The sequence below is a fragment of the Oncorhynchus masou genome, chromosome 29, assembly GCF_036934945.1.
Source record: "Oncorhynchus masou masou isolate Uvic2021 chromosome 29, UVic_Omas_1.1, whole genome shotgun sequence".
In the NCBI taxonomy this organism is placed as follows: domain Eukaryota; kingdom Metazoa; phylum Chordata; class Actinopteri; order Salmoniformes; family Salmonidae; genus Oncorhynchus; species Oncorhynchus masou.
This window is the reverse complement of record NC_088240.1, coordinates 34087279-34114822: the sequence shown is the minus strand read 5'-3', so window position 1 is coordinate 34114822 and position 27544 is coordinate 34087279. Positions and strand designations below refer to the sequence as shown.

The 27544-nt window shown below is 41.9% G+C and overlaps 1 protein-coding gene across 1 annotated transcript; it reads left to right on the top strand.

The window, feature by feature from the left end:
- The first annotated feature begins 1026 nt into the window (after positions 1 to 1026).
- Positions 1027 to 27544, top strand: lypd6 (LY6/PLAUR domain containing 6). Its single transcript, XM_064944583.1, has 5 exons — positions 1027 to 1172; positions 20311 to 20484; positions 23602 to 23700; positions 24443 to 24573; positions 25391 to 27544. Exons 2-5 carry the CDS (start codon positions 20367 to 20369, stop codon positions 25562 to 25564), a joined length of 522 nt encoding a protein of 173 aa, XP_064800655.1. The 5' UTR covers positions 1027 to 1172; positions 20311 to 20366; the 3' UTR covers positions 25565 to 27544.

Below are 27544 nucleotides of genomic sequence, written 5' to 3'. Positions count from 1 at the left end.
CCTTTATAAAAGGTAAATAAGCAGTTTGGGTTAAAATACCATTTCAATAGCTTTAAGATCTGAATCCCAACCACATCTTATTAACAAGTCTCTCTCTCTCTCTCTCTCTCTCTCTCTCTCTCTCTCTCTCTCTCTCTCTCTCTCTCTCTCTCTCTCTTCTCTCTCTCTCTCTACACTTCACTCAAATAACATAACTTTCATACACAAGCAGTTTAGTTCTTCTGACTCTTACATCCACACAACACAAATCAAACTCAACATCCAGACTTAATATACAACTGCGGCATAAATCTTCTGAAGTGTATCTTTAGGCAGATAATTTGTATGTGTCCTTGATTGATTGATGTGTTTATTTATTTACCAAGAGCAAGCACCATCCCCCTTAGTTTCTGCAAAATATAGTGTTATAGTGTCAGTGAGGTGTGCTAGATTTGTACAAGAGATACAGAGAGATAATACACATGTAGGACTACATTTTGGTACTGTAGTTTACTGTGATTATATGTAATTCAACAGTTACCATACACACAACACACACGAAATACGTATACATACTGTGTAATAAGTAATGCATGAATGTTTTGTTTGTTTGCAACCCTAGTAATTAAAGTGTGACCAGTGGAGGGCGTTGATCTGCAAAATAATGAGTCATCAAACGTTTTAAGCTATTCATTATTAAAATAAAGAATATGAACTAATATTAACGCTATGTAGCCTTAACATTGGAACCATTTCAGAACAGACTCCAGCTCTGACGGTGCCTAGAAAAATATGGAATATTGATTATCCGTCTCTAGTTTTAAGGATTAATATTTTTTGCATTCAAAGGACAACTGCAATATTTTTTCTAATCAAATGAAGGAATAAGGGAAAGGCTAAGTGAAAGTGCGGTGTCTGTCTGTGTTCCTAATTTGAATGTGAACCTACTATCGAGATGCGCAGCCTATTGGGACTGTCCCAGTCGGTATTGAACACGCCTCCCGCCACCCGTCGTCAACTAATGTATTCCATTTCCAAGACGTCAAAGAGTCACAGAGCCAATACACCGACCTACCGACGTGCAATAATCCGCAAAGGCAACACACGGAGGAGTGTACATTTGTTTTAGAGCCGTGGACTATTCAAAAGCTGGGACCTGGGGTGAAGTTTGACTGCTACAGGAGGAATTCCTAGTAAGTGAAGTGTTTTGTTTATTTAGTAACTACAAATACTCAATGGGATCAATAAGCGACAATAGAGTGGCTGTGCGGTGACATGGGTAAACAGAGCCCCCCAAGAAAGAAATGGATACATTATTTATTATTTGAGAAAGAAAATTAATATAACAAGAATGGAAAATAATAGAAAAGCCAAGTGCAATAGACTATGAAACTGTATCCAGTACACACTGTTTTTGTGTTGTATTTAAGCTCTTCTTGCAGACCCACTTTGACCCCCATTCTCCTGTGTCAAGACCATAACATGATGACCAGAATAGAGAAAAATATTATCCATGCATGAATAATACTTACTTTATGGATGGAGAAATGTATCCTGTCATTTGAGTAAAATATAAATGTGACAAATTCTATTTGACTAACATGAAATATATTTGAAAGGCTGTTTTTGTTTGTTTGACATTAATAAATTATACTCCCAGAACAACAAAGGACTGTCTGATTGTCCACAATATAGTTGCTAGGCTACAGATTAGTTACATTATTATTACACAATTATTACCTAGTTTCTATTGAAACCAATAACATTTTGCACATTTTATGTTACTAAATCAAGAGGTTGGGGTATTCAAGGAATAGAAACTATGAGCTCCATTTGGACCACACCTCTGTCAGATTGTACTAAATGCCATGCAGGTTTAATTTCACACATTGTTTACAGACCAGGGTCCAGATCCACTGTTGAAAAGGAACTCAGTATTGCAATGGATGTGAATGTAGACTAGCAGGTGCATTGAGGCTCCCATACCCTTGTCTTGTCCATGTACAGTGTTTTCCCTACCCCCGGACAGACGCATCTATGGAAGCCAGAGGTTTGAGGTTGGCTGTAACTGCCTCAGTAGTGGAGAGGTGGGGGCATTGTTCACGGGGGGCTTGCTGCTGTTGCTATGTGGATTTTAGTACATCTGTTTGGGAGTGGTCTCTCTCATTGCTCCATATTCTGTAGAGCAGAGGTTGCTGGGGGGCAAAGACTTGCCCTAGTCTCCTGCTCTGCTCCCTCCTGCTAGGCTGCTCCTCTCTGTGGTAGCTCTGTCAGTTTGGCTTAGATCACCTTGCTGTGCTCTACCCCTTCATATTCCATGTATTGGTGCCACTAAAATCTGGTGGTCAGAGAAAATAACTGGTGATGACCAGAGGTTCCCCCCTACTGTTACATAGACATAGTTATCACCCTGTTTTGATCCTTATGCAATAAGGCATCGCCGTGTTTTCTGCCACCTCTAATTCCTTGAGGTTTCATCTGTGTGTCAACTATACTGAACAAAAATATAAACGCAACGTGCAACAATTTAAGAGATTTTACTGTGTTACAGTTCATAGAAGGAAATCAGTCAACTGAAATAAATAAATTAGACCCTAATCTATGGATTTCACATGACTGGGCATAGGCCCACCCACTTGGAGCCAGGGCCAGCCAATCAGAATGGGTTTTTCCTTTTATTACAGACAGAAATATTTGTGTCCGGTATATTAGCTAACGACAGATAGAAGGACAAACTGTAAAAGCTATCCTTACCAATCTGTGCCATAGCACATCATCACTGACAACCTTTCTTGTGAACTGATGCATATGCTGTATGTGATCAAAATAAAGGAGGAAACTGATATTTGATCTGAAATAAGGGAAGAGTTGGTTAAATTTAAGCATTTTGCTATAAGCATTTCGCTACACTAACAATAACATCTGCTAACCATGTGTATGTGACCAGTAACTTTGTGTTTTATTTTTTATTTGATTTGGTGTGAAGCTCCATCTGTAGTCTGGCTCATTGATAATCGTGCGGCGTGTGAGTTGGGGCAATGCATGCTTTTGTAAGGAGGACATCAGCATAACAATAGAGCATGAGAAATTAGTTTTTGAGGTGAAAGAATTTAGTCTTCCCATAAACTGTGTGTTTCTGTGGGCTGCTCTGCTCTGCAGCACGAGGCTGATGCCTGATGCCCACGCGTGGCAAGAACAGGCATGGGGTCCCCTGGGCCCCATTTCAGGGGGATTGTATGTATGGGCCTTGCTCTCAACAGAAATCACTTGCTGGAGCTGAGGAACACTCACTGGATTGAGATTAATATTCATTTTGAAATCATGACTGAGTAACACAAATGCATTGAAAGAGCATAACTTGATAGATTTTTGGTGTGTGTACTTTTCAGGAATGCAATTGTCAAATATATGATGAGATTCAGTGTACTACTTACTGTGATGTTAGATGTTAGGATCAATACATTTAGCAATATTTTTAGGATCAAAATGTTTCAGATTGATTTGTTTAACAGTCCATCTATCACACAGGACATCTACATTTTGGGTCAGTTTAATGCACTCTCTCCGACAGCTTATATATGCACCATCATTAAAATGTATATTAACATTGCACTACCTCTGTGTCATTGATGGATAGATCTACAACCCGATCGACCCTGTTGTGTGATGTCTGACTAGGTTGAGAAATGTACTGTCATCATGTCAGGTGCGGAACGCTCTGTTCCTCCTCATTAGCTTGGACACATTCCATTATGTGTTGTTCTGATTGAAAGTGCTCCTGGTCAGATCTTTGACTGCCGCTGGTCCAATGACCCTGAGTGACACCACCGGTACTAGTGATGTGGCTCTACGGTTGGGCAAAGACAGATGTAGGTAGGGACACCTGCAGGGGACATGGTGGTATGGGGATGGAGATGGGGGTATGGGGAGACACACAGGTATAATTTGAGATGTGGGTAATAACAAGGATGTGGAGACAGAGGATGCAGGTATATGGGTCATTATCCTCGGTAGGTGCAGACAGAGTATGGGGGTTGTTACCTGGATAATACAGGTATGGTGGAGGTGAATGGTAATGGGCTGCTATGGGAACCCTCACTCAGTCATGTACTGGTACAGCCAGCCCTACTGCTGAGCCTCCCCACTAGGTTGATGGATGGCTTGTGTAACGTGCCTTTGGTCCTTGGTCCGTCCCTTTTTGCATGCGAACACATGACAAATAATGCCTGTCAAGGTGCGCTCAACTCTGTGTTTGTCTTGCCAGAATGCGCTGTTGGCTGTTTTCTCAGTGGTAAATTATCTCTCCCTACCATTTACAGTATCTGAGTTGCCTGCAGTAATTTACCCTCAGTGGCAAAATGTTGTTGGGAAAAAAACAGGTGAAGAATGGTGATAGTAATGCATCTCTCTCTCTTACATGCACACACACACACTCACACACACACAGGGAGTCATTGTGGAACATGCCACCCCTGTTTCCCGGTGTAGACCTGGATGCCAGACCAGAGCATGTAGATAAAGAAAGAGCTTTTTGTGAGAAAATGTTTCCTGTGATTTTTACTGACAGACATGTGGCCTTTGATATTTGTATTTCACTTCATGATGAGAACTCCTTGGTCACACATCCTTTTTGTGGTTAATGTCCACATTTTATATAAGGGTCTATCTCTATCTCTTCCTGTTTTAGACTACTCTGTTTTTCTCTCTCATCTCTCTCTCTCTCTCTCCCTCTCTGTCCCACTGTTAAAGACATTAAACGGAAATACTCCACATTTTCATAAGGAGACGTAGGAACTTCTCAGCTGCCCTCGCAAATCACTATTGCACGCTTGTCATCGCCGTGATGTTCAAGTGGGTCACAGCATAGCAGAGGTCAGTGGTGGACTAGTTCTGAGCTATGACAGGGATGTTTAGACCAGTATTAACCCTTCAGTCAGCAGAGAGTGGCTTTCTGTCTCCAGTATCTCAGAGACTGGGCCTGTAGCGGGGTACTCTCTCCACTCTCTAGTCAGGGTGTCACTGAGGAGTGGCTGTCAATAGGATGAGGGACAGGGATGGATCAGGGACAGGGTCAGAGATGAGAAGGCTTGCTCCAGGCCCGGGTTAGTTTTCCTCCAGGGCACCCGTCGTAGCCAGATCATTCACAAATTAGTTTAATAGTGTTCAACGGGGCTTTTTTCTTATTGTGCCAATTCCAATTTATGTATTTTTTAAATTTAATTAGGCAAGTCAGTTAAGAACAAATTCTTATTTACAATGACGGCCTACACCGACCAAACCCAGACAACGCTCGGCCAATTGTGCGCCGACCTATGGGACTCCCAATCTCAGCCGGTTGTGACACAGCCTGGATTCAAACCAGGTTGTCTGTAGTGACAACTCTAGCACTGAGATGCAGTGCCTTAGACCTCTGCGCCACTCGGGAGCCCCTTATGTATACTGTAATGTTAATTTCAAGTACATAACATTTGAGTATTGTCTTTTCAAGGACAATATTTGTAGCCTGGAAATGTGTTAAACAAAGGTTACTGTAGGTTATGTGGTTCCCTCTTGCTACCGTATATCGCCATCTCTGACATACTGCTAATGCTGCTCTCTGTGAATTATTCAGCAAAGTTTGTGGAAGCTTAAACGCATGGATGACTTTTACTACCAGACCTTTATGTTCGGTGACTGCACCACTGAGTTGTCTAAGTCAGAAACCCTTCTAACCTAGAGTAGTGGTTCCCAAACTTTTTATAGTCCCTGCGGCGGCAGTGGTTAGAGCGTTGGGCCAGTAACCGAAAGGTTGCTGGATCGAATCCCCGAGCTGACTAGGTATAAATCTGTCGTTCTGCCCCTGAACAAGGCAGTTAACCCAATGTTCCCCGGTAGGCTGTAGGAAACTACTGGAATGATTTTCCATGGCTGCAGAGGGGTGTGGCCTTGCAGAATTCAGTTCAGTTTCAGATTTATTTGGATTCTAATCCCCCCTTGGTATCTTTCCCAATGGTTTAGTGATCAGATGTATTCGACTTGTCCACTCTGCCTCCTTCTAGCCTCCCTCACACCAATGTGTGCCTGGAAGAAGCTTGCATCCTGGGGTGAACCTGCTGTCTCTTTTCTGTCCTGTTATATTGGGGTTAAGTGCTTGATTACCATAATCTGCTGCAACTGTGAGTGACACATCCTACATTTTCAATTGATGTACATTTTCTGTGTTTGGATTTCATGCTGTTCATTTTCTAATCAAAGATTGTAGATAGAAAAAGTGCAATTAAATTGCAGTGAAATATGAAGAAGCACTCATGGCTGAGATTTCAAGGACTAAAAATACGGATGAAAGCAAAGAGGGAGAATAGCATTTCTACACGCGGAGAAGAGAACAGGGCCAAACGTTTCATTTGGGGAACACTTTGAACTAAATGTTTTCCCCAAGGAAATCTGAGACTCTAATGTAGCCTACAAAATAAATCAGAGCTTCTTGAGGAAATCAGAAAAATCCACTGTCACATTCACCTTCTTTGATTCACACATTGTGACATATATACTGTAGTCCCTCCCATGTTATGGGGCTATGGTAGTCTGGTTACCAGTCTTTTGAGCGAACATTTCACTTCCTGTCATTTGCCAAAGAATTAGGATGAAATCCTCTGATCTCCTCGAGCTCATTAATGAAAGGCCAGTCTCTAGTAAATGAGGAGTGGTGTGTAATAGCTGAACAGAGACAGCATCTAGGCTAGGGCTATGGTTGGTTAACCTCTATTTTAGTATGCAGGCAACGTCGTCACCCTGCTCAACACTTTGAATGGATCGAGAGCGTAAAGGGGCACGGTTTTACTATCTACAACCAGAGATACACTTACCACGTCCCTTGAGATCATGTCTTTTGATGATCTTTCTTTGAAGTTCAGCACTTTTAGTCCATGAATGTGATTGGATAGTGTCTTATGCATAATTCATGCTTTGTAGTAGTAAAATCCATGTTTTATTTCTTTTGCAACGTAAATGTAAAAATGTTCTGCCACACAAAGGGCAGTAAAATCAAATAATTCCGATTATCATTCATTTCCTTTCTATAAACAATTGACTGTATTATATTCTGTTTAATACATTCCTAAGCCTACATATACTTCAATAATCACAGTTATGTATCTCTGGTGTAAAATACTAATTCCCTTCCATGACCTCAGTATTGCCAATAACCAAAGGTCCGATTTTAGGGGATTTCAATCTCTTCAACTTAAGCCCATCTTCAATTGACTCCTTGAAGCTGTTTTTCCTGACTGCGAATCGATCAGTCCAATTTTCCTCAGGTGACATGGTCGTTGTCTTCAAAACGAAGCGGCCAGTCATTCTGACTTTGAAGTCAGGTCTTTACAGAGCAGAGCATTTAAAGCTTCATGCACTGTGTCTAATTGTGTGGTTTCTTTTGACAGACTTTGGTGTTGGGAAGAAAGGACAAAAATGTGGTCCTAAACCACTCATATTTCCTGAGGGAAATGAGTTCTCTGTAAGATAAGAATGGTCAGATCAGCGATGTAAGGTCTCCTGTAACTACGTACACGGTCACTTTCAACAGCTTGCTAGGGAGTAAATCAGAGAACCGGAGACTTGTTGAGTTCTGGTTGGGAAGGTTCAGCCTTCCTGTCTTTTATAGACCGTTGACTGGTGGTTTATGCTGGTCCTGTCTTCTATCCAGTCTTCCTACCAGACCCAGTCTTACCATTGTTGGTCTCTAAAGTTCAATCAAGCTCAAACGTAGACAATCAAAACCAACTTCTCATAGTTGAACTCATTCTTAAATGGAATGCTGTACATTTCTTCATTCTCCTGGGGTACCTAATTCAACCGTTAAAGTCAGCAGTCCATGCCCTCCCTGTGTATGTGGTGTGAAAAATCTTGAGCCAGGGTGATTTGTGCCGTCCCTAGTGCCTCTATTAAGACAAAATGAAGAAAAAAGAAAACAGTCACCTCCAAAATCCCAATTAGCTTCCATGTTGCCTTTCAACTGGACCCACGGCTTCATGTCACCCTCAAGTACAAGGGGATCAGATCCACCCCTGCAGCCCCTCTCTCTGAGTCTGACCCCTCTGCAGCTGTCACAGGGTACATTATCCCCCCGTCAGCCCCTCTGATCCCAGTCATACCTCAGTCACAGTCACCCCTCCTCTCCTCGTGGGCCCGGTCCCATATCAAAAACTTCACACATCTTAGCCACCCTTCAAAGAGATTTGGTGTACTGCACCCTCTGTTTCTCATGCAGGGGCTTTAGCCCCTTCACAGGCCAGCCAAACAATGTGGGAGAGCTGGTATGTCCCAGAGGAGGGGGGCGACGGGCTGACTGCGCCTCTCCTAAGTCCCCTGCTAAAGCATTATGTGTAGAATAGGAGCACTTGTACATCACATCACACTGGGATGAGAGAGAGAGAGAGAGAGAGAGAGAGAGAGAGAGAGAGAGAGAGAGAGAGAGAGAGAGAGAGAGAGAGAGAGAGAGAGAGAGAGAGAGAGCGAAAGACAGAGACAGAGCGAAAGAGAGAGACAGAGACAGAGCGAAAGAGAGAGACAGAGACAGAGAGAGACAGAGAGAGAGAGAGACAGAGAGAGAGAGAGGAAAGGTCTCATTGTGATCCTTAAAGTGGTACAGTTAAAGTCAAGTGGTCCAGTTTGTACAGTGGATGGAGAACTCCATTGTGAGTTGTATTGACCTCCCAGGGAGCTTTTCCTGTTTGCTTGGTAGCCACCCTACATTGTGTGGTTTACGGTACACAAACAACATGTACCACATGAGGTGTTATGACGGCTTCTGTTTCAATGTTGGCATTCCTATAAACCTTTGTTTAATTCTGCTCATATTTGCTTTGAAATGAAAGGCTTTTTTGGTGATCACTTTATGATCTTTTCTTTATTGTATTCATATTTATAGGCTATGTGTATGTCGTAGACATAATTCAATACTAAAGCACACCCACATTTATTTTTATTTGGATTCAACACAAGCCATGTTTTGCTGTGAATAAATGCAGGCAAAAAAAATTTTTTGAAAGCTTTGTTTCAGGAAAAAAAACTACAGCTACAGGCCAGAAACCACAGAATGTTGGGAGAAAAGTAATTATTCTGAAATGTGGAAGATTACACTGTAATTATGACAATTGCTCGCTTGGTATTTGTTACATGATGTCATGACAGGGTTTGAGTTAATGTGATTTATGTAGGCCTAAATACTTTAATGCATTCGTTTTAATGGGATAAAGTTGAAAGGAAATGAAGCTTTAATCACATTGCACTTGGACCAATCCCTTGCAGTAAGACTATAACTTTGGGACACATTTGAATGTTCCCTGCTCCTTTAAATAGAGTGGTGTCCTATATCTAAAGTAAATGACTAGCCTACTCACTAGCAATTGAATGGCACATAGTGGCAAATACAGCCACACAAATAAACATGGACTATAATGACTGTAACTGTTGAGGCATACAGTCCATTGAGTCTTCATTTGATCCAGCTTCTCCTTCCTGCGGTTATATTGTTACAGTCCCAGACTATTTCAAACTACTCTGCAAATCTGCGCTATCCCGTCATTTATGTCTATCATAAGTGTGACTGCAGTCTGAGGTAGTGTAAAAAAATATACAAAAAACGAATTGACTGACAACGGTTCAATTATTTGAATTCCATTTCGTACGTTTTTCTTCTGTGAGCTCAATGCACACATTGCACAGTTTCTCGAAAGACAAATCAGATCCAGCCTGTGTGATGTAGTAGGGAGTTTTAGTTTCTAACAGGCCAATATTCCACATAGTTTAGTGCATAAAGCGTGGTAATTAACTACAATGACCATAATCCATTGCGCATCTACTTGTCCAGTCTTGTGTTTCTTTTACGCCTGCTACTGAAAAGACAGAAGAATGTGTGATCGTGAAGGGATATAGAGAGGAGCTGTTGCTTCGCAATGTATCTCTACCTGAAAATACATGATCTAAGTGATTGATAGTTGGTGTTCAGCAGTCATAAAAGTATGCCTTATTTACTTTGAAGAACGACAAGAACTTTGAAGAACTATAGTGATTTTGTCAGACGGCATAAGCAGCAGCTCTATAGAGACGAGATGATAACATGGAATGAAGTAATACAATCCTCAAATGAAGCAAATGTAATAGACATAACGTCTGAAATATTTTATTAAAATAAAAATAATGTGAATAAATGATGGTTAAGCAGTAAAGTGCAGTCACTACCATCATGTGACTTTTATTAATTGTTTTATTCAGTTTTGCTACAACATTCAACCCAAATAATCAAAACCGAAATCGAAAACTGATTATTGTTTAGTAATCGAACCAAACCAACCTCAAAATGGACTAATAGCCAGATCCCGTGTCATGTTAAGGCCAAGGCAAAGTACAAAACATGTTTTATCTGCACAGGCAACATTCCACTGCTTTATTATTGTACAGTGGGGGCCCTTTTATTCCTGACCATGGCATTTTCTGGCAGTAGCCAGCAGCCTGTTCCCCCCGTGAGTACCAGCTACATGGTTAATCCTCTGGATCTTCGTATGCGCCAAACCTTCGAGATTGGGGATTAAAAAATTATACAGCTGACTTGGAGCACTTCAAAAGAAAACTGCTGGATTAGGGTTGTGCTGGTCGCATGTAGGATTTCAATTAGCCAGCCAGTGATTCTGATCCGATTTGACTCCGACTCCCAAGTCCCAGTCAAAGTCCCAAATGATACCCTATTCTCTACATAGTGCACTACTTTTGACCCGTGCACTGTGGGCCCTGGTCAAAAGTAGTTCACTATATAGGGAATAGGGTGCCATTTGAGATGCAACGACAGGTTTTGTGGGATAGACTACCAGAGGCCAGGGGCATCGTTGGCTGCTGCCATATGGCAAATAACAAGAGCGGACAGTCCATGTTGATGAAGCATTGTCTCGTTTTGTTTTGGCACTTTTGAATCAATGGGAGGCTTGGTCTTTGTCTCGACTGTGGTTGTCAGCCCTGCATTTAATCAGCTTGACTTTGTTTCTCTGAATCGTCCTGAAAGAATGGCATAATTGGATTTGTTAAGGGACAAAAGGTATGCATACTGTATAGATTTGTCAAGCTGTTTTTCAGCTGTGCAGGCAAGTTCCGACAAACCTCTCCTACTGTAGCATACTGTAGCTTTCTATTTTATATTTAAGCAATAAGGCCAGAGGGGGTGTGGTATATGTCCAATAAACTACGGCTAAGGGCTGTTCATAATCAGACAAATGCGGAGTGCCTGGACACAGCCCTTAGCCATGGTATATTGGTCCTATATCACAAATCCCTGAGGTGCTTTATTGCTATTATAAACTGGTTACCAATGTAATTAGATCAGTAAAAATAACTGTTTTGTCATACACGTGATATACCACGGCTGTCAGCCAATCAGCCTTCAGGGCTCGAACCACCCAGTTTATAATAGCTAGTATAATATTTATACCACTCTGCTACCCAGGTACAATGCTGTTGAAATGTGCACAACTGTTAAAGGCCTGCAGCACAGAAAGAAAAGCTTGCACCAAGAACCTCAATATGATTATATATATATATATATATATATATATATATATATATATATAATAAAAACTGTTTTTACATTAGTTACATTACCAGCTAAAAATATTGTAGTCATATTACTGGTACTTTTGAAAAACTAAATTATTACTTATTGGATTACTTTTAAATTCAGAAAGGATGTTTAAAAAAAATACATTATGACATCTTTAGTTTTTTTCAATGACATTCAATTCAGTGTTTGAAGAAAAGGTGCAAGTGTACATTAGTTCCACCTGAGTCTGACCACAAGTCAGTGACCACTATGATGACACACCAAATGTGTTTGATGAATCAGTTTTGTCTTCTTCTAATGCCTCTTAAGGGAATGTAATCCAAAAGTAACTGAAAGTTATTAACGTTATTGAGTTTGGGTAAATCCAAAAATTAACATTACTGACTACAATTTTGGACAGTAACTAGTAACTGTAACGGGTAACATTTAGATAATAACCTACCCAACCCTGCACACCACTCTCCCCTCCCTACCTCTCTTCCCCCCTGTCCAACCAATTCTCCCTCCCTCTTTTTCTGAATCTGGTCAGACCAGTTCTCAGAGTCACTAGACTGCTGGTGATTTGCATTTCTCTCCCTCTCAGAAGGGAGGAACCATTATTCACAGGTCATTGCTCAGCCCAGGAGATTGTGTTGCGGGCCACAGATTGCCTTACCCTGCTGGCATCCTCTCCAAGAGACACTCCTGCTGCTCTCACCCACAAGGAGGCTCAGGCCCAAGCATTTTGGGTTGGGCTTTAGAGTAATATGAACATTAGGTCTGACTTTGGCACTGACCTGAAAGAAGATTGGGATGGGATGACTTTGCGTCATCTCTCTCTCTCTCTCTCTCTCTCTCTCGAGACAACAAGGTATACTATGCAGCCAGTTGTAGAGAGGCAAGGCAGATTTAATTCTGTTCTTAATTTATGTGCATCTGTAATGAAATGAAACATTGGTAAGACTGGATAATATTGTTGTTTCTAGTCTTCTTTATTAGCCCAGCACCTATGTTTTTAAGGATGTGCGTATGACCACAAACTTTTCTGTAGACTGGATAATATGTCACCAACTTTATAGAATTTGGTAAAGGTTGATAAACATGCTAGTAGTAAGAACCAGTAGGTATTTGATTAGTTGAGAGTCACACGTGGAGAGGTTTGAAGCAGTGTTGTTGTGTGATGAATGGGGTTTGTTTTCCCTCCTCCGATATCCAGCTGAAGCAGTGTTGTTGTGTGATGAATGGGGTTTGTTTTCCCTCCTCCGATATCCAGTTGAAGCAGTGTTGTTGTGTGATGAATGGGGTTCGTTTTCCCCCCTCCGATATCCAGCAGTTGAAGCAGTGTTGTTGTGTGATGAATGGGGTTCGTTTTCCCCCGTCCGATATCCAGTTCAAGCAGTGTTGTTGTGTGATGAATGGGATTCGCCCCCGATATCCAGTTGAAGCAGTGTTGTTGTGTGATGAATGGGGTTTGTTATCCCCCCTCCAATATCCAGATGAATGGGGTTCGTTTTCCCTCCTCCAATATCCAGTTGAAGCAGTGCCGTTGTACAGTATGACGGATAGGGTTTATGAATGGTAATAATTTTCCCCTCCTCCGATATCCACAACCATGTGGAGCTATTCATTACTCACCTGGGGCCATGTGGGGCACTGAAAGGGATCTTAAGAGTAATAAATGCTGCTTTTCTTCATTACTACCCCATTGACCTCTCTCACAGCAGGCACACACACACAGGCACTTCCTGGCTAATTAAACTTAAGCACACCCAGACACACACCCTTTGCGTTTGCATTTAAAGCCACAATCTTGAATCAGTGGTCGGTTGCCACGACCTGCTATTTTGTCAAACTGAAAGGGAGGGGTTTGGAAAATGGGACCACTTTCAAATTCATTAAAGGCTAGAGTGATGCTTTTCCATTTAACATGTCACCTCAGAGTGAGACTCCCCATCTTGTGGAATTGATAGCAAGAGAGAGTGAAAAATATTACACAGACAAATAAGTAAGGAGAGACAAACAAAAGAATGAAACAGTCACGTGGGTTTAGAAAAAGAGAAACGATGGATTCTGTCTAGGTTCCTCCTCTTCTCCTTCAACAGTGATTACCTCTATGGCTGTGCCAACTGCCAAACAACAGTCTATCAGCCCTCCCTTCAGACCTGTTAAACAAAAGAGAAGATTCTAAATACAAACGAAAGACCACAGCTTCCATTTGCACAGCGCGCCAAATGGCATGAAGGCTTTGACGACAGGTGGAGCTTATGGCAGGCATCCTGGCAGAGGTTTAGAGAGGCTGGTACGATTGAAGTTGTTCCACTCCAAGCATGTCCTGACTGAAAGGTTAACATGCATTGGAAGGTTGCCTTTCTGAACCACCCAATAATTATTGTCTTATGACAAAAAAATACGAGAAACATTTTAACGTTTTTCTATGAACTCTGTCTGGACCAAGGATTGATGCTTATCTCACATTAGTAATGCATGAATCAAAGAGGAAACTGTCACTGGAAAGAAATTCCAAGCGTTTATTCCAACACAGATTGAAGACATGGGGAGAAATGTCATGTGAAATCTATTTTCTTGAATCATGTCACAGGTTGTGAGAAGTTTTTGGCTAGTGTTAAATTTGGCCCTGATTTTGTAGGCGATTCCTTTGTAATTCGATTGACGTCTGTAGATACACTATTTTGGAGCAGTCGCACTCTTTCTCGATCATCCTCCATTTCTGTCAGCCTTGTCATTTTGTTTCCTCCAAAGTCAAGTGAGGCACCTGCTGACACATGGCTTAGCGTGTAACATGTAATACTAGACTCCTCACAGAGAGATAGAGGTACCTTAGCATGTTAAATACGAATCCTCACAGAGATATTAAGGCCAATAAGATGTCCTTTAGCTTCTGTGTTGACACCTGCAGAGTTGAAATAAGACCGTTGTCCCCACTCCCAATGTCAATGGGATACCTGTCTGTTTGTGTCCTTTAGCCTTTCTCCCCATTCATACACAAGGTATTATTTTGCAATCCCCAGAGTAAAGGTTGAGGCAGAGGTTAATCTGGTGAATATCAGAAACATTCATCTGATCTGCCTCATCAGCCCTGTGATCAGTCAATAGTTTTTGCGGCTGGTTTTAGCAGTTCAACAGTCCTCCAAAGGACTTATTGTGCTACTGAGAAAGTGGTTCCATCTGTGAAAATAATGGAATTAATAAATTACTGAACACTCCAAAACTGGTGAATCCTGGATTGTGGAATTTTTCTAAATAAATGTTCTAAAAGTATTTGTGTAAAGGATGCCCGTTTTACCTGTTTATACATTTTGCATTAGTGAAGTGTTTAATAGAACAGGCCTGTCAAAGTTATCCTAGCATTGCAGATTATCATTCTTGGTCCATCCAAGAATAGTCTTCATGTATTTGTCTGTTTCATGTATTTGTCTCTCTACCTGTTACAGTAGCAGGAAAAGGAAACAGGAAATGGGTCAGGGTTCCTGCTGGTTGATATGTACACCTCTCTCTTTTGGTCTCTCCCTGAATACACTGTGGACCTTTTGCCATGATAACAATCTCTGGGAGGAAACTCAATGCAGTCCACCGTGGCTACAGAGTGCCACAGCGCCTTGTCCAGGGGGTCAGAAGGTAGAGCATTACAAGGGGCCATGACTCTGCACAGCTTCTGGGCATATGTTGTGTTTTGTGTTGGTGGTTGTGGTTTTCCTGGCATCACATTGAAGGTATAAATTGCAAGTATTATGTGTGTACATGAGAGCCGTAATGAACAAGTGTACTTGAAAGAAGTTGAGAGACACTGATTCAGGTGTTGAATATAACACATTATAATAAAACAATCCCCTTAACCGTGACCAACCCCTCGTGATTTCCCTTTGCATTTTGCAGTGGGGCGTTGCCAATGTTCATGTTATCCTATTTACAGTTACTGTAACACAGCCATCAACATGTTTTAGATGCATTATTATGGCCAAACCGGATGGGATGTTATGGTCTGGACCTTGAAGCACTTTACCTTAACATATGACCATACCGGGTTCACTCCAGTTATCCACAGGTTAGTGTGCTGCTTAAGGGGAGAGTGTGGTTGTAGGCTCGATTTCCACAGTTCAGCAAATTCAGCACATTTTTTGAATTCTCTTTTTTTCCTGACAGCTTTGACAACCTATGTTAGAGTTTTGTCGTGTAGTATTAAATATCCACTCCAGCTCCCTAGCACCTCATTTATCACCTGATTTACTTAACAAAAGGCACATCTCAATTAGGCGGTTCAGGTATCCTCATGACATGGCACAAGTGGGGGGGGCTTTCCTCTTTTGTCCTCTATTGCTCCTATATTGTTCCAGCAAGCAAGGGGGGAGGCAGATGACATCAGAGTGAACCATCAGACAACTCTTTGATTTGCCAAACCCTTGAATTTTGCAATTGTCTTAGAAAGCCCTATTCTGCTCTATTAGTGTGATTTACTGTATCTATACTTGTGGATTATAATTTTTCAACAGGAAAAGTAAAAACGTATCTGTACTTTGTCTATATCAGTTGACTGAACACACTCGTTCTCGTCATGATGGCTCTGTTGCAACGTGTTGTACTTTTCGTTATTGCTTATTCTATTCAAATCAAATCTTAAAGTTGCAGACTTACATTGAGTATTAAGATTGCTTCATCATGCCCTGATGGTTTACTTAATTTCATATGCAAAGCTAGAGCACAATCACAACATTGTCCTATCGATTCTATCACAGAACAATCCCCACACCAAACAATTATATTGTTTTCATGAATCAGGTACCCTGCTAATACCTCAGACTATAGTGACTGGAAATATTTGCTCAGGGTCATTAGTTAACAAAAGAAGCTGACTTAACATGGTAAGATAAGATAATTGTGTTTATCGCTTCAACAGCAGTGTGCAGCAAAGAAGAGAAAGCATACACACAGTACTTACTGTATGAGCCAGAGCCCAGAAAATTAAAGCTGTTTTGTTTTGGTGCACTGAAAATCCAACAGTGTGTCAGTGTAGCCACACCCTGAGATAAAGATTATTTGCTCAGTCTTTTAGATTTCTTTGGCCCATGTTACAATACCTTTAGCTACCTGCCTCAAGGTTCATAAACAACACAAATCCCAATCACAACTAAACATGGAAGAGCAGCTTTGTTTGATAATGAAGGCAAGCAAATTCAGAGTAAAAGGTTGTGGTGTGGCTGTGGTCTGAGATATTGCTGGTTGGTTAAATACATTAAAGTGCTTTATCACTCCCCAATCACCCTGGTAGCCCAGGGTGACAGAACTCTAATGGCCTTGTACACCTGTCCTTAAAGGCACAGTGCAGTCAAAAACATGTGTTTTACATATATTTCCACACTATGAGACTGGAATAATAAATGATGATAAAATGAATGATGATAATCCCCTTTTAGTGTAAGAGCTGTTTGAAAAGACCAGCCTGTTATGGTGGGATGGAGTTTTGACCTGTCTGGTGACATCACCAGGCAGTAAATTAGTTAATAGACCAATAAGAAAGAAAGTTCCAAACCTCTCTGCCAATAACAGCTAGTTTTCAGTTCTCTCTCCCCACTCAGACCCCTCAGACAGTGCTAGCAAAATTCTTGCTTGAGAAATTGCTCTTTGCTAAGAAGCTATTTTTGTTTCTTTTTGACCATTTTAATTGAAAACAATCACATTAAGGTACTTAATTGTTACCCAGAAATTATTTGATATTAGGATAAAAATGGCTGCATTGGACCTTTAAAGACATCACCGGGCGGATTTAACAGGCAACAGTCCGTACAAAAGATGGCTTATGGGAGACTTCAAAGTTTAAAGTCTCAAGGCGATGCTGCTATTTGTGAGCAATATTTGATTTGGTTTGATGGAGCACTGTGAGTACATTCACACTAATCAGTTTGAGTCAGCTGACTTTGAGAGCTAATCCTAAAATGACTTAGTGAGGCTCAGAGGTAAATCCTCTAATGCCAATAAGTATCAGTTTGACTGGGGGTGTCAGATATTACCAGATGAAAATGAACTAAGTGTGAACTTTGGAGGAATTTGTTGTTGTTTCTTGCTTGCATTGATCTTAGGAGTGAGACATCTTACTCAAATGCAATTCCTTAATCAGTTTGCTTTGCACCCTTCTTTGTGTCTTGTTGTGCCACACAAATTGCTTGAGTCAAGTGTATGTGACAAATGTGTAAACGGCTCAAATTGTTCTTTAAAGAATACAACAACCAACCACAGGGCTATCCCTTGTCCCGTGGCCAGGCACTCTTCTGTATCCCTGTCAGCTCGCTCTGACAGAATGGGCCAAGGTCTTTCTCAGGGTGAGGAGAACACAATTACACGATAGCCAACCCCTACATTTCTCCCAGGGTTGATGGACGAGCCTTGTTTCCCAGCTCTCAGGCTGTGTCCCGTGCTCTAGGCTCTGGAATGGGATTTCCCAAGGGACAGAGGCCCCATCTACCCTGGCTACCTCGGACCTGTTTGGGAGACTAGGAAAAGGACACTGAATGGAAGGTCAGGGCCATTTCACCATTCTGTGGTGAAAACAAGAGTATTGGAACTCTCCTCCAATGTGACTGTGTGTTATTCAGACTTTCAGAGAAGTCAACATCTACCCAGAATCACTAAGTGGGTCAACAACATGGGCCTTGGTGGTGAGACTAGACTAGACCACTGCCTCCTCCTGCTGAGGAATTCCTGAACCTAATGAATGTCACAATATTGTGTCTGGGTAAGGCTGGTTTGTCTGTATTGGACATGTTGTGGGCTACTGGGTATTTCTTCAGAGAGAATTGGTCAGACCGTTAAGCAATCTTGTCTGGGAAAGTCAAGGGAGATCCTCACGTAATGGTAAAACAACCTTGCTCACACGTAAATGTCTTAACCTTGCTCACACAGACACACAAGGACACAGGCATTCCATTAAAGGCATACGATTACAATATTAATGTAATCATTTCACCCTTCCCCCTCTAATGTTGCCAGGGAATCCTATGTTTTGTCACTGTTAAGTCTGAAACTGTAGGCTAAGCGTAATTCCCTTTGTTGTGATGGTGATGGTGACACATCAATCCAATGGCAGTCACCCAACATCACTATCCCTCAGGCTTTGAAGACAGACAGCCACAGTGATTCTATAAGTGATCCTGAATAACTTCTGATTAAATCATAAATAAATTTCAGTGAAGACTGTTTCTTTATTTGTGGTAAAAGCAGAGTTAACAGAAAATACCTATTATAATTTACTGCATATGTTTTTCACTTATAGAGCCCTGGAGAAATTGATTACATTGGTAAAAAATGATGTATTCTTATAAATAATACATTCAACTAATCAATAAGTAAATAATAATAATATAATGAAGATATACTTATTATTTTCATAATTTTTATATCATAAACAACAAGACACACTTATAAAACAACAAAAATACCACACCTTTCCAGTTTCCACCCACCCTTCCCACACAAAATGACAAAAACAGTCAAAAAGGAACATGTAAATGATTGAAAGAAAATGGACTCTAATATCCATTACGTAGTTAGAAACATAACACTTTACAGGCACTACATGTTTGAGTTTTGAGTCATTCCTCACCGACATGCAGCCACTCTCGACTCTGCTGTTCTGTTGTCCAGGAGGCTGGGCTGCTACCCTCCTGGTCTTCTGAGGAGCCTGGTCTCTTCTCCTGGTCTTCAATTTAACAGCATTCAAAACACAGACCATCCCCAGCAGGCCACAGCCCATCAATGAAGAATACACTGTATACTGTAGAAATAGTAATCTATGACAAAGCGGTCTTTCTCCTCATGAATTACAAAGGTCCGAGGGCCTAATTGGTACACACAGCCTATTATCAACCCCTTCAGCTATGACTAAACAATACAGTAGTACTCTCCACTCTCTTCCACTGACAGGTTAGAGAGGACCAGATAGATGTATGGTTGAAGAGAATTTATTTGGTCATTCAATCCTCAAGTATTGGTCGATCTTCAAACATAGTAGATTTGTCCAATATGACATTGTACCCTTGAACAGTCTTTTTTTGATCTACGCAACCAGGATAGAGTATGATTAGAGTTAGAGCTGAGAGCCGTTCGAGAATCATTTTGTGAGCAGGTAAGACCACCAGCATATACATTTGGATGTAATTATTCTATTGATTTGGATGCTTCACACAGAAGTAACTGTTTATTACTATCCCAACTGTTTTTTTATGCCTAACTCTGTTACTGGTGTCTCACTGCATAAAGAATGAGCTGGACCAGAATCAAGACAGCATGAGGGCTGATGATGCATGAGAGTCTGGTCCCTGGCAGACTGACTGGTGTCATTGATCTAATGAGGAGATCTTTGACTGGGGGATAATATATGCAGGCTGTGTCCCAAATGGGAACATTGCCTGACCGGGGTCAAAAGTAGTGTACCACATAGGGTGCCATTTAGGATGCAACCCTAATGATGAACACTGCTCTGTTGTTTCTGGTCTGGTGGCTGATTGGAGGATGTCCAGGGCTTCAGGGTTTTCCTCTGTCTTTTCCAAAAGGGCTGGTGACTCCCATGGTCACTGTACCATATTGTTAGGATAGGCAGTCAGGATGCTTTGATCAGAAATCCAAATTGATTGTTGTTTTTAAATATGCTTTTTTTTCCTCTTTGAAATGAAACAAAGTAAATTGTGCAAAGTGGAACATGCTATCGCATTGGCTAAAAAAAGGAGTTGGGTTAAATGTGTGCTCTCTTTCCGCTGCAGGTGTCCTCGTGTAATTGTCCAATCAGAAACCTGCATGTGTGAAGCCGCGGCCAGCAATGGAACCCTGGCCTGCAGTGGCCTGGGTCCTACTGCTGACGGTCATCGCTGATTGGCTGAAAACAGCCCAATCAAAGGACTTTACAGAACAGGACATCATCTACCTCCATCCCTCAAGTAAGAATCAGACTTTATTATTTCATGACCAAAAGTATTTAATAGAGTGATGGTGTCCCAATTTCCCAGATGAGAGTGATATGCTTCTAGACATCCAATACTAATAGCGTGAAAGGTTACAAGTAATTTACAGAGCTAATTCACTATGTCCAAAATGCAGCTGACTTGCATGGAATTGGCGTTTGTGTTGGACGAAATGTATTCAATTATTCCGACAAGCTAAGAAAATGCCCTGGGTTTGGTCTGATGCGACTTGGATGCCTTGTAGATCAGTCAGCAGCTGTTATTGCACTCAGAGATCCCACTTCTGCTAACATCGTCAATGATGTGACCGGACTGCTATTATCCCAGTGACTGGGTGATATAAAATTGAGACGGTCCGTCAGTCACCGCTGTCGGCTTTAACTGTTAATCAACTGGCCAAAGCCACGTCCATGTATTCATGTAGCCCAGCCCTTTCTCTCTGAGAACGTGTAAGCCTTATAAACTAGGCTAGGGGAGACCTTCAGCCCCTTAGTCCCCTGTAAAGCTGTCAATAGACTGAGTCTGTTATTACAGGCCATCTCTAATGGAGGAGAGGCCCCTCTGTCGCTCTCTTGCTCTCTTTCTCTATGTCTCTCCCTTTCTCTTTCTCTTTCTCACACACACACACACACACACTCACACACACACTTTCACTGTCTTGTGATGAGACTATTTCGTTAGATGAGCCCCCTTTGCTTATTACATCCCTCATAACTGCGGCTTATCCCAAACCTTAATAGACTGCTCTATTCCAATTTTGACTGACCCTTAAGAGTTATGAAAAAGTCAGTCAAAGGCTATGCTACTCAGGAATAGCTGTTAGGGGTGTATATCCAGTGAGGTTGTGATCCCAAGCCAAACCAGACAGATCTACAGCTGGCACAGCAACTGCCTGCTCCCTCCCCTCTCCACCACCAGGCCAGGCTCTTTGATCTGAGGTATGGGGTCATGTGACTCCACGCATAGCTACCCAGCACAGTCAGACGCCCCACAGTCACCCATGTTGTCAGTGCCTTCTGCCGTCTGCCTTCTTTTGTCTCATCCACACATTAGCCCAGCTATTTCCAACCCCCCCCCCCAATAGAGACACTACACTACACCTTAACTGTAAGACCAACTGCAAATGGCATAGACATCTTATTAATGTTTATTCAATATTTCCTGAATCAGTTCAGATTGAAACAATGAAACACATTATCAATAAACCAAAGGAATGCTCATAGAGAGTGAATGTTATCTTAATTAGAATTCTGGTGGTCTGAGCCAAGTCGTGACAGTGACGACCAACAAGACTCAGCTGAGGGTAACTGATTGTTTGCTGTCCTCTGGCTGTCCCTGTGACTCGAGACAGAATGTTCCGGCATAGGCAGAATGTGGATACTGACTAATTGGTCCTCAGTGTCAATTAGATCATGTTCCCGAGCCACAGGAATGGTTGCTTTCCATAACATAGTACTCTCAACTTGTTCTCTCTCTCCTCCCTCCTTCTCTCTCTCCTCCCCCCTTCTCTCTCTCCCACCTTTCCTCCCTGTGTTAACTCAATGTGCACCCGTGCCAGTATAGGGCAAATGGTAAATAAATACAAGTCATGTAAGTCACATTACAGCTGGTAAATTGCTGCTCCACATCTCAAGTACTCTTACAGTCCTTTTTCCTAGTTTGTTAGGTCAGTAGATAAGCCAAGTTGCCTCGACATGGCCTCTGTACAACAGTCTTCTCCCCTTTTTCAGACCCCCTGCAGGACCACTTACTCCAGTCAGTGTGCAACAAACAGACTGGGTCACTGTAGGCTTCTGTAGAGGGACATATGCTAGGTATAAGCTCCCAGATTAGGGTCTGAAACAACCCCAACTCTCCCCAGGAAGCGGGCATGTTAGAGGTCAGCCCTCCCACGTCTCAGAAACAGGTCCCCATGTAGCCAGAGAAAAAATCTCTTAAGATCTGTGACTCTTTCATCACAGAGAGGCAGAACTCCCGGGATCAGGTTAACACCGTGCCGGCTTTCCGGGATACTGCGGGAGATATCCGTGTCAGCTCGAGGCCACCCCTCTAGTCCCCGTGGGGATTTGGTAGATTGTGTGTGTGTGTATATGTGTGTGTGTTCGCGTGTACGTGCATGTGTCCGTGTCTATGTACATATGTGAGCATGTGACAGGGTGTTTGCGTAGTTGTGTGTCTGTCTTTGTGTGTGGGTGTGGGGGGGCTCCTAGGGAGTGGTAACTAACCAGACATCCTGGGAGATGGAGGGAGGGGTCATGGTCTAGCTAGCAGTGACGAGGCAAGGCGGGATCATGGTCTGCATCCTAAATCGCACCCTATTCCCGATATACTGCACAACTTTTGACCAGAGTCCTATGGCCTACATAGTGCACTGTATAGGGAATAGGGTGCCATTTGAGACGTAGCCATGGTGATTGGCAACAAGCTTTGTGTTCTGAATGAAATTTGCCTGACCTGCAGACCTGCAGCTATCATTGGGGAACGGTGTGGAGGAGTGACCAATCAGATTAATGTAATGGTGTGAAACTGGAAAGACTAACAGCTTCTTCGTCCGTTTGATCACAACAGATGGCCACCATGGACATTTTCCATCCTCTGGGGACTATGCATTGAGAAGGGAGGCAGCAACTGAGCTGCATGGTATTAGTCTTAGTGTTTCACTGAATTAACAGAGTGCATGGGGTAAACTGCATTTGGCAATTGAAGTCTTTATCAGAACAAGTGTGTGTGAGAGAGATATAGATTACTACTAGTCATAAACTATGTACAGTATGTTGGTGCAAGTTCCCCTCCCTAAAGTCCATGTTATAAGAGTGATTTTTGTTTTACTAATCCAAAATAACGCATTCCATGCATTCCAAAATTATTTATCAAAAAGTTCAATCTTTTTCTGGACAGATTTCATAAACTAATACTATTATTAACCCAGCTTTTAGTATAATCTTGCTAATCTTATTCAATGTTTCAGGACTTCTGTTCACTTAGGCTAAGTGTTTGTTGGCTATGGCTGTGTGACTGGCTATGCATGTCCCAGTGCCCTGGGCATGACTCTTAATCAGTGTGTGGAATAAGTGTGTGTGTATGTTTCTACAGCCACTCCATTCCCAGGCGGGTTCAAGTGCTTCACATGTGAGGAGGCACCTGACAACTACGAGTGTAATCGCTGGGCGCCAGACCTGTACTGCCCACAAGGTGAGTCAAACCACTAGGGCAAACCAATTTTCTTTTTACCGTTGATAACAACAGTATGATTTCAAGCCCTACTCATTAAGTAATAATAATAGGTTAATTCTTAATTCCTTCTGATTTCAAATAGGACCTACTCTTACTTTGTATTTAAATTAGGCATTCTTTCCTTCTCTGAGTACTGCCACAAAGTTGTAAATTACCGCTCTGTTCCTTCAATGGAGGCCTTGGTGTATTATGAAGTATATGTTACCCTGCTGTTGACATGTTTAGCTCATAAATAGCTAGTGAGTTAGCTTGGCTCGACCTCTATCCGACTGATTTACAGCTCGCTCTTAAAGACTAATAAGTTACTCTTGGCCTAGCCCAAAAAATACACGTTCTTTGTATAAATAATAGCTTCATAGATCGTTGGATAGAGACATGCACTACTTGAACAAAACTCCCTGGAATGCTCTCTGTGACGTGATATGATTGGCTTTCCTCCAGGTTTTATGGGTTTGATAGTAAAAGTGACATACTGTCATGTATAGCTTTGGAGTATATCAGATACCGTATGGCAGTGGATTCAATGCAGGAAAGGGTCAGATGTAGGTAGCCTATAGTGTGTTTCCCCACGACCTATGAGCAGAAAAGCACAGCTTTTCTCTCAATTCTAACTTAACTCAATATCCGTCCACGCTAACCAAAATGTGGTAGCTACAGCAAGAGGTCAATAGGTCTTATTTACTATCTTTATTCTCAACAGAGACCAGATATTGTTATACGCTTCACATGATGGATGTGGAGGGGGACAGTGTTTCCGTGACAAAGCGTTGTGTGGCTCTGGAGGACTGCCTCTCTACTGGATGCTCTGAAGAAGGCCATGAAGGAAACAAGGTGAGGAGTGGGAACAAGGGGAAGAGTGTTGAGCCTATTGTTGGGAGGTTAGAATGGCATGACGTGGGGCAAGGTTTTCTCTGGTCGTAATTATTCTAGTTGACTTTGGGCATGGCATTTTTCTGACTTGGAATTTTTCAGTCATGACATAGACCGAGGTAGATGGTGTTGTAGCCAAACTGCCGCCAACAGGGTAAAGTTTATGGTTGGATCTCAGACTATGGTGGTGGTCAAATCTTGACTGGGTTCAGAGCCAGGGTCAGGCAACGTGAACATGGCGCTTTATATTACGGCCCTGTCCCAGTCACCACCACTTAACTGGGCTTTTGAGTTAATCCGGAGATCCTCCAAAGTGCTCGCTCCAGATAAGATAAAGAGAAGGGTTGAAACTGCTCTCTCTCAGTAGGCTGTCATTCTAATCCCCGGTGAAAGGTGTGAGTCTTCACTACCTCGGAAGTCTGCATTATTCCCCATTGAGAGACACAGAGAGAGAGAGAGAGAGAGAGAGACATAGAGAGAGTGAGGGAGAGAGATATATAGAGAGAGAGACATAGAGAGAGGGAGGGAGAGAGAGAGACATAGAGAGAGGGAGGGAGAGAGATAGAGAGAGGGAGGGAGAGAGAGAGAGAGACAGAGAGAGGGAGGAAGAGAGAGAGAGAGAGACATAGAGAGAGGGAGGGAGAGAGAGAGAGAGACATAGAGAGAGGGAGGGAGAGAGAGAGAGACATAGAGAGAGGGAGGGAGAGAGATAGAGAGAGAGAGACCAGAGAAGACGCAAGCGAGTGTTGTATCTAACGTTTCAACTTTTCTCCTTTAGGTCTGTACGGCGTGCTGTGAGGGCAATATCTGTAACCTTCCTCTCCCCTGGAATGAGACGGAGGCCGTGTTCGCCACCACTTCTCCTCTCAGCGGCACCACAGGAATCCCGCAGAGCTACAGACTAATATCCTGCCTCCTTTTCCTCACCCTCCTCATCTCCAGCTATGTTTGAGAAGTGGAGAGAGATACTGACATATACAATTTTCTTTACCAGTTGAAGGCCTGACCCAACTGTTAATGTATTCCGATCCAACTGTTAATCGATTCAATCTACACCCTATGGAAATAGTACTCACTGCAGTTTTTGACAGTTTATTTTCCTTTTAATTAAAAAGGAATCCAGTTTTGATTCCCTTTCATCATTATGCTTGGTTTCAATAAAATGTGCACTTAGAACTGGATACTGATACTGCTTCTAAAACACAGGCCATATGGCTGTCAATCTGGAAGGATACAACCTAATAAACATCCGAGTATGAAATGACATAATTCTCCCCCTACTAGTCTTCTGCACCGGGACAGAAGGAGGGGAAACTGTAAACCTTGAAATGTGTTGTGGCATGTTTGGATTCGTCAGTCGGCTATATACTGTAAGAGTTTCAACATGTTCCAGCGATGAGGAAGAATTGAAGAACAGCTTCAGCTTCTATGAGGATTTGTCTGGTTTAACGTTTTTTATGTTTTTACATTTTCACATTTGCGAGTCCGTGCCCCATGTTGTATGTTTGACACATATGTACATATACATAGTATTTATTTTTTATGGAACATTGTTGTTAGAAGGTGAATATGTCTGTGTGAAACGTTACGCCGGTAGGTTTATATAATAGCATGTAAGTGTAGACTACATCTTTTATTTTCCAGCAGGAACAGGTGACATAGGCGCTGCGCATCCTTTTACGTCTAGTATGCAGAAAGTATTTTTACCGACATGGAAAGAGAGCCGGGCGCTTATCAAACAAACACTTAACCCTTCGGTGTTTCTGTTGTGGGAAGACTATTTCCTCAAAACCTAAAAAAAAAGGATCAAAGTTAATTACAGGTCTATTTTAGCTTCAAAATTGACCGATGATGAAAAATAAATCTGACTTTCCACATGATACAGCTACCCACATACCTCAGTGCAGCACTTTGTTTGGCCTAGGCTTTGGAAGCTGTGCTGTAACTATAGGACAAATAGCATGTTTTTATGTCTCGTCATTTCAGTTTTAGTGAGAGGCAACAATAAATGACTTGCTTTGTGCGAACACACTTAATTACTGACACTACGTGCTCTTCAGGAGAGTTTTTCTCACAAGTGTTTTAATGTTTTTGTACGTTCTTGTGACATGTCCCTCTGATGTTTGTACTGTGCTCTGTTCTGTGATATGTTTCTCATCCATCACTCTCTGTTGGCGGTGTGGTCGCCTGTCCAGGCGGGAAAAATGCAGAGTTAGCAAATACAGTGTTATTGTTCTCCAGGATTTCTGATTTATTTAGGCTGACCACCCGAGACATAAAGGAGACTGGTCACTTCCCCCCTCCAGACCTGGGTTCATTTACTATTTTAAATCATTGTTTGGCTCAATGGACCAATAGAATAGTCCCAAAATGGCAAACCATGCTCATATAGTACTTCAGGCAGACTAAAGCAAACGATCAAAGTATTTGAAAGATTTCAAATAGTATCTGAACCCAGGTCTGCCCTCCTCCCTCCTTACCACACTGTCTGTTCAGTAGGACTCAAGCCAAGCAGCAAAAGGAAAACAGTGAAGCATGATTTACAGAAAGCAAACATTTGTACCTACTGTAGTTTGCTCTGTTAATATTTTATAAATTACATTTCGTTTTTTATGGGGTAACATAAGGGCTAAAACATGTTGTGTCCCTTTAAACCAATCAGGCAATACTATATTTTCCCTTTTAAATATTTTGCCAGGACTTTTGTACTGTGACCTGAATGCCAACATATCATGCCAGATGTTGCCTTAAATAAATGCTGTACAATTCATGGAAGAAGTGCTTGTGCATGATCTTATCTAGTCATGTTGTGCCAATTGACGTTATGTAAATACCATCTCTGTTTGTATATGCAATGTCTTTGTACATAATTGTATATATAGATGTGAAGGACTTTGTAACTTCATATTAAAGATGAAGACATGACCACTTA

What these genes read in the sequence shown, in the direction of transcription:
- lypd6 (XM_064944583.1), top strand. Translation starts at nt 20,367, where the DNA reads ATGGAACCCTGGCCTGCAGTGGCCTGGGTCCTACTGCTGACGGTCATC. An exon ending in CATCTACCTCCATCCCTCAA is followed by an intron (nt 20,485 to 23,601) that starts GTAAGAATCAGA and finishes ATGTTTCTACAG; the next exon opens with CCACTCCATTCCCAGGCGGG. An exon ending in AGACCTGTACTGCCCACAAG is followed by an intron (nt 23,701 to 24,442) that starts GTGAGTCAAACC and finishes TATTCTCAACAG; the next exon opens with AGACCAGATATTGTTATACG.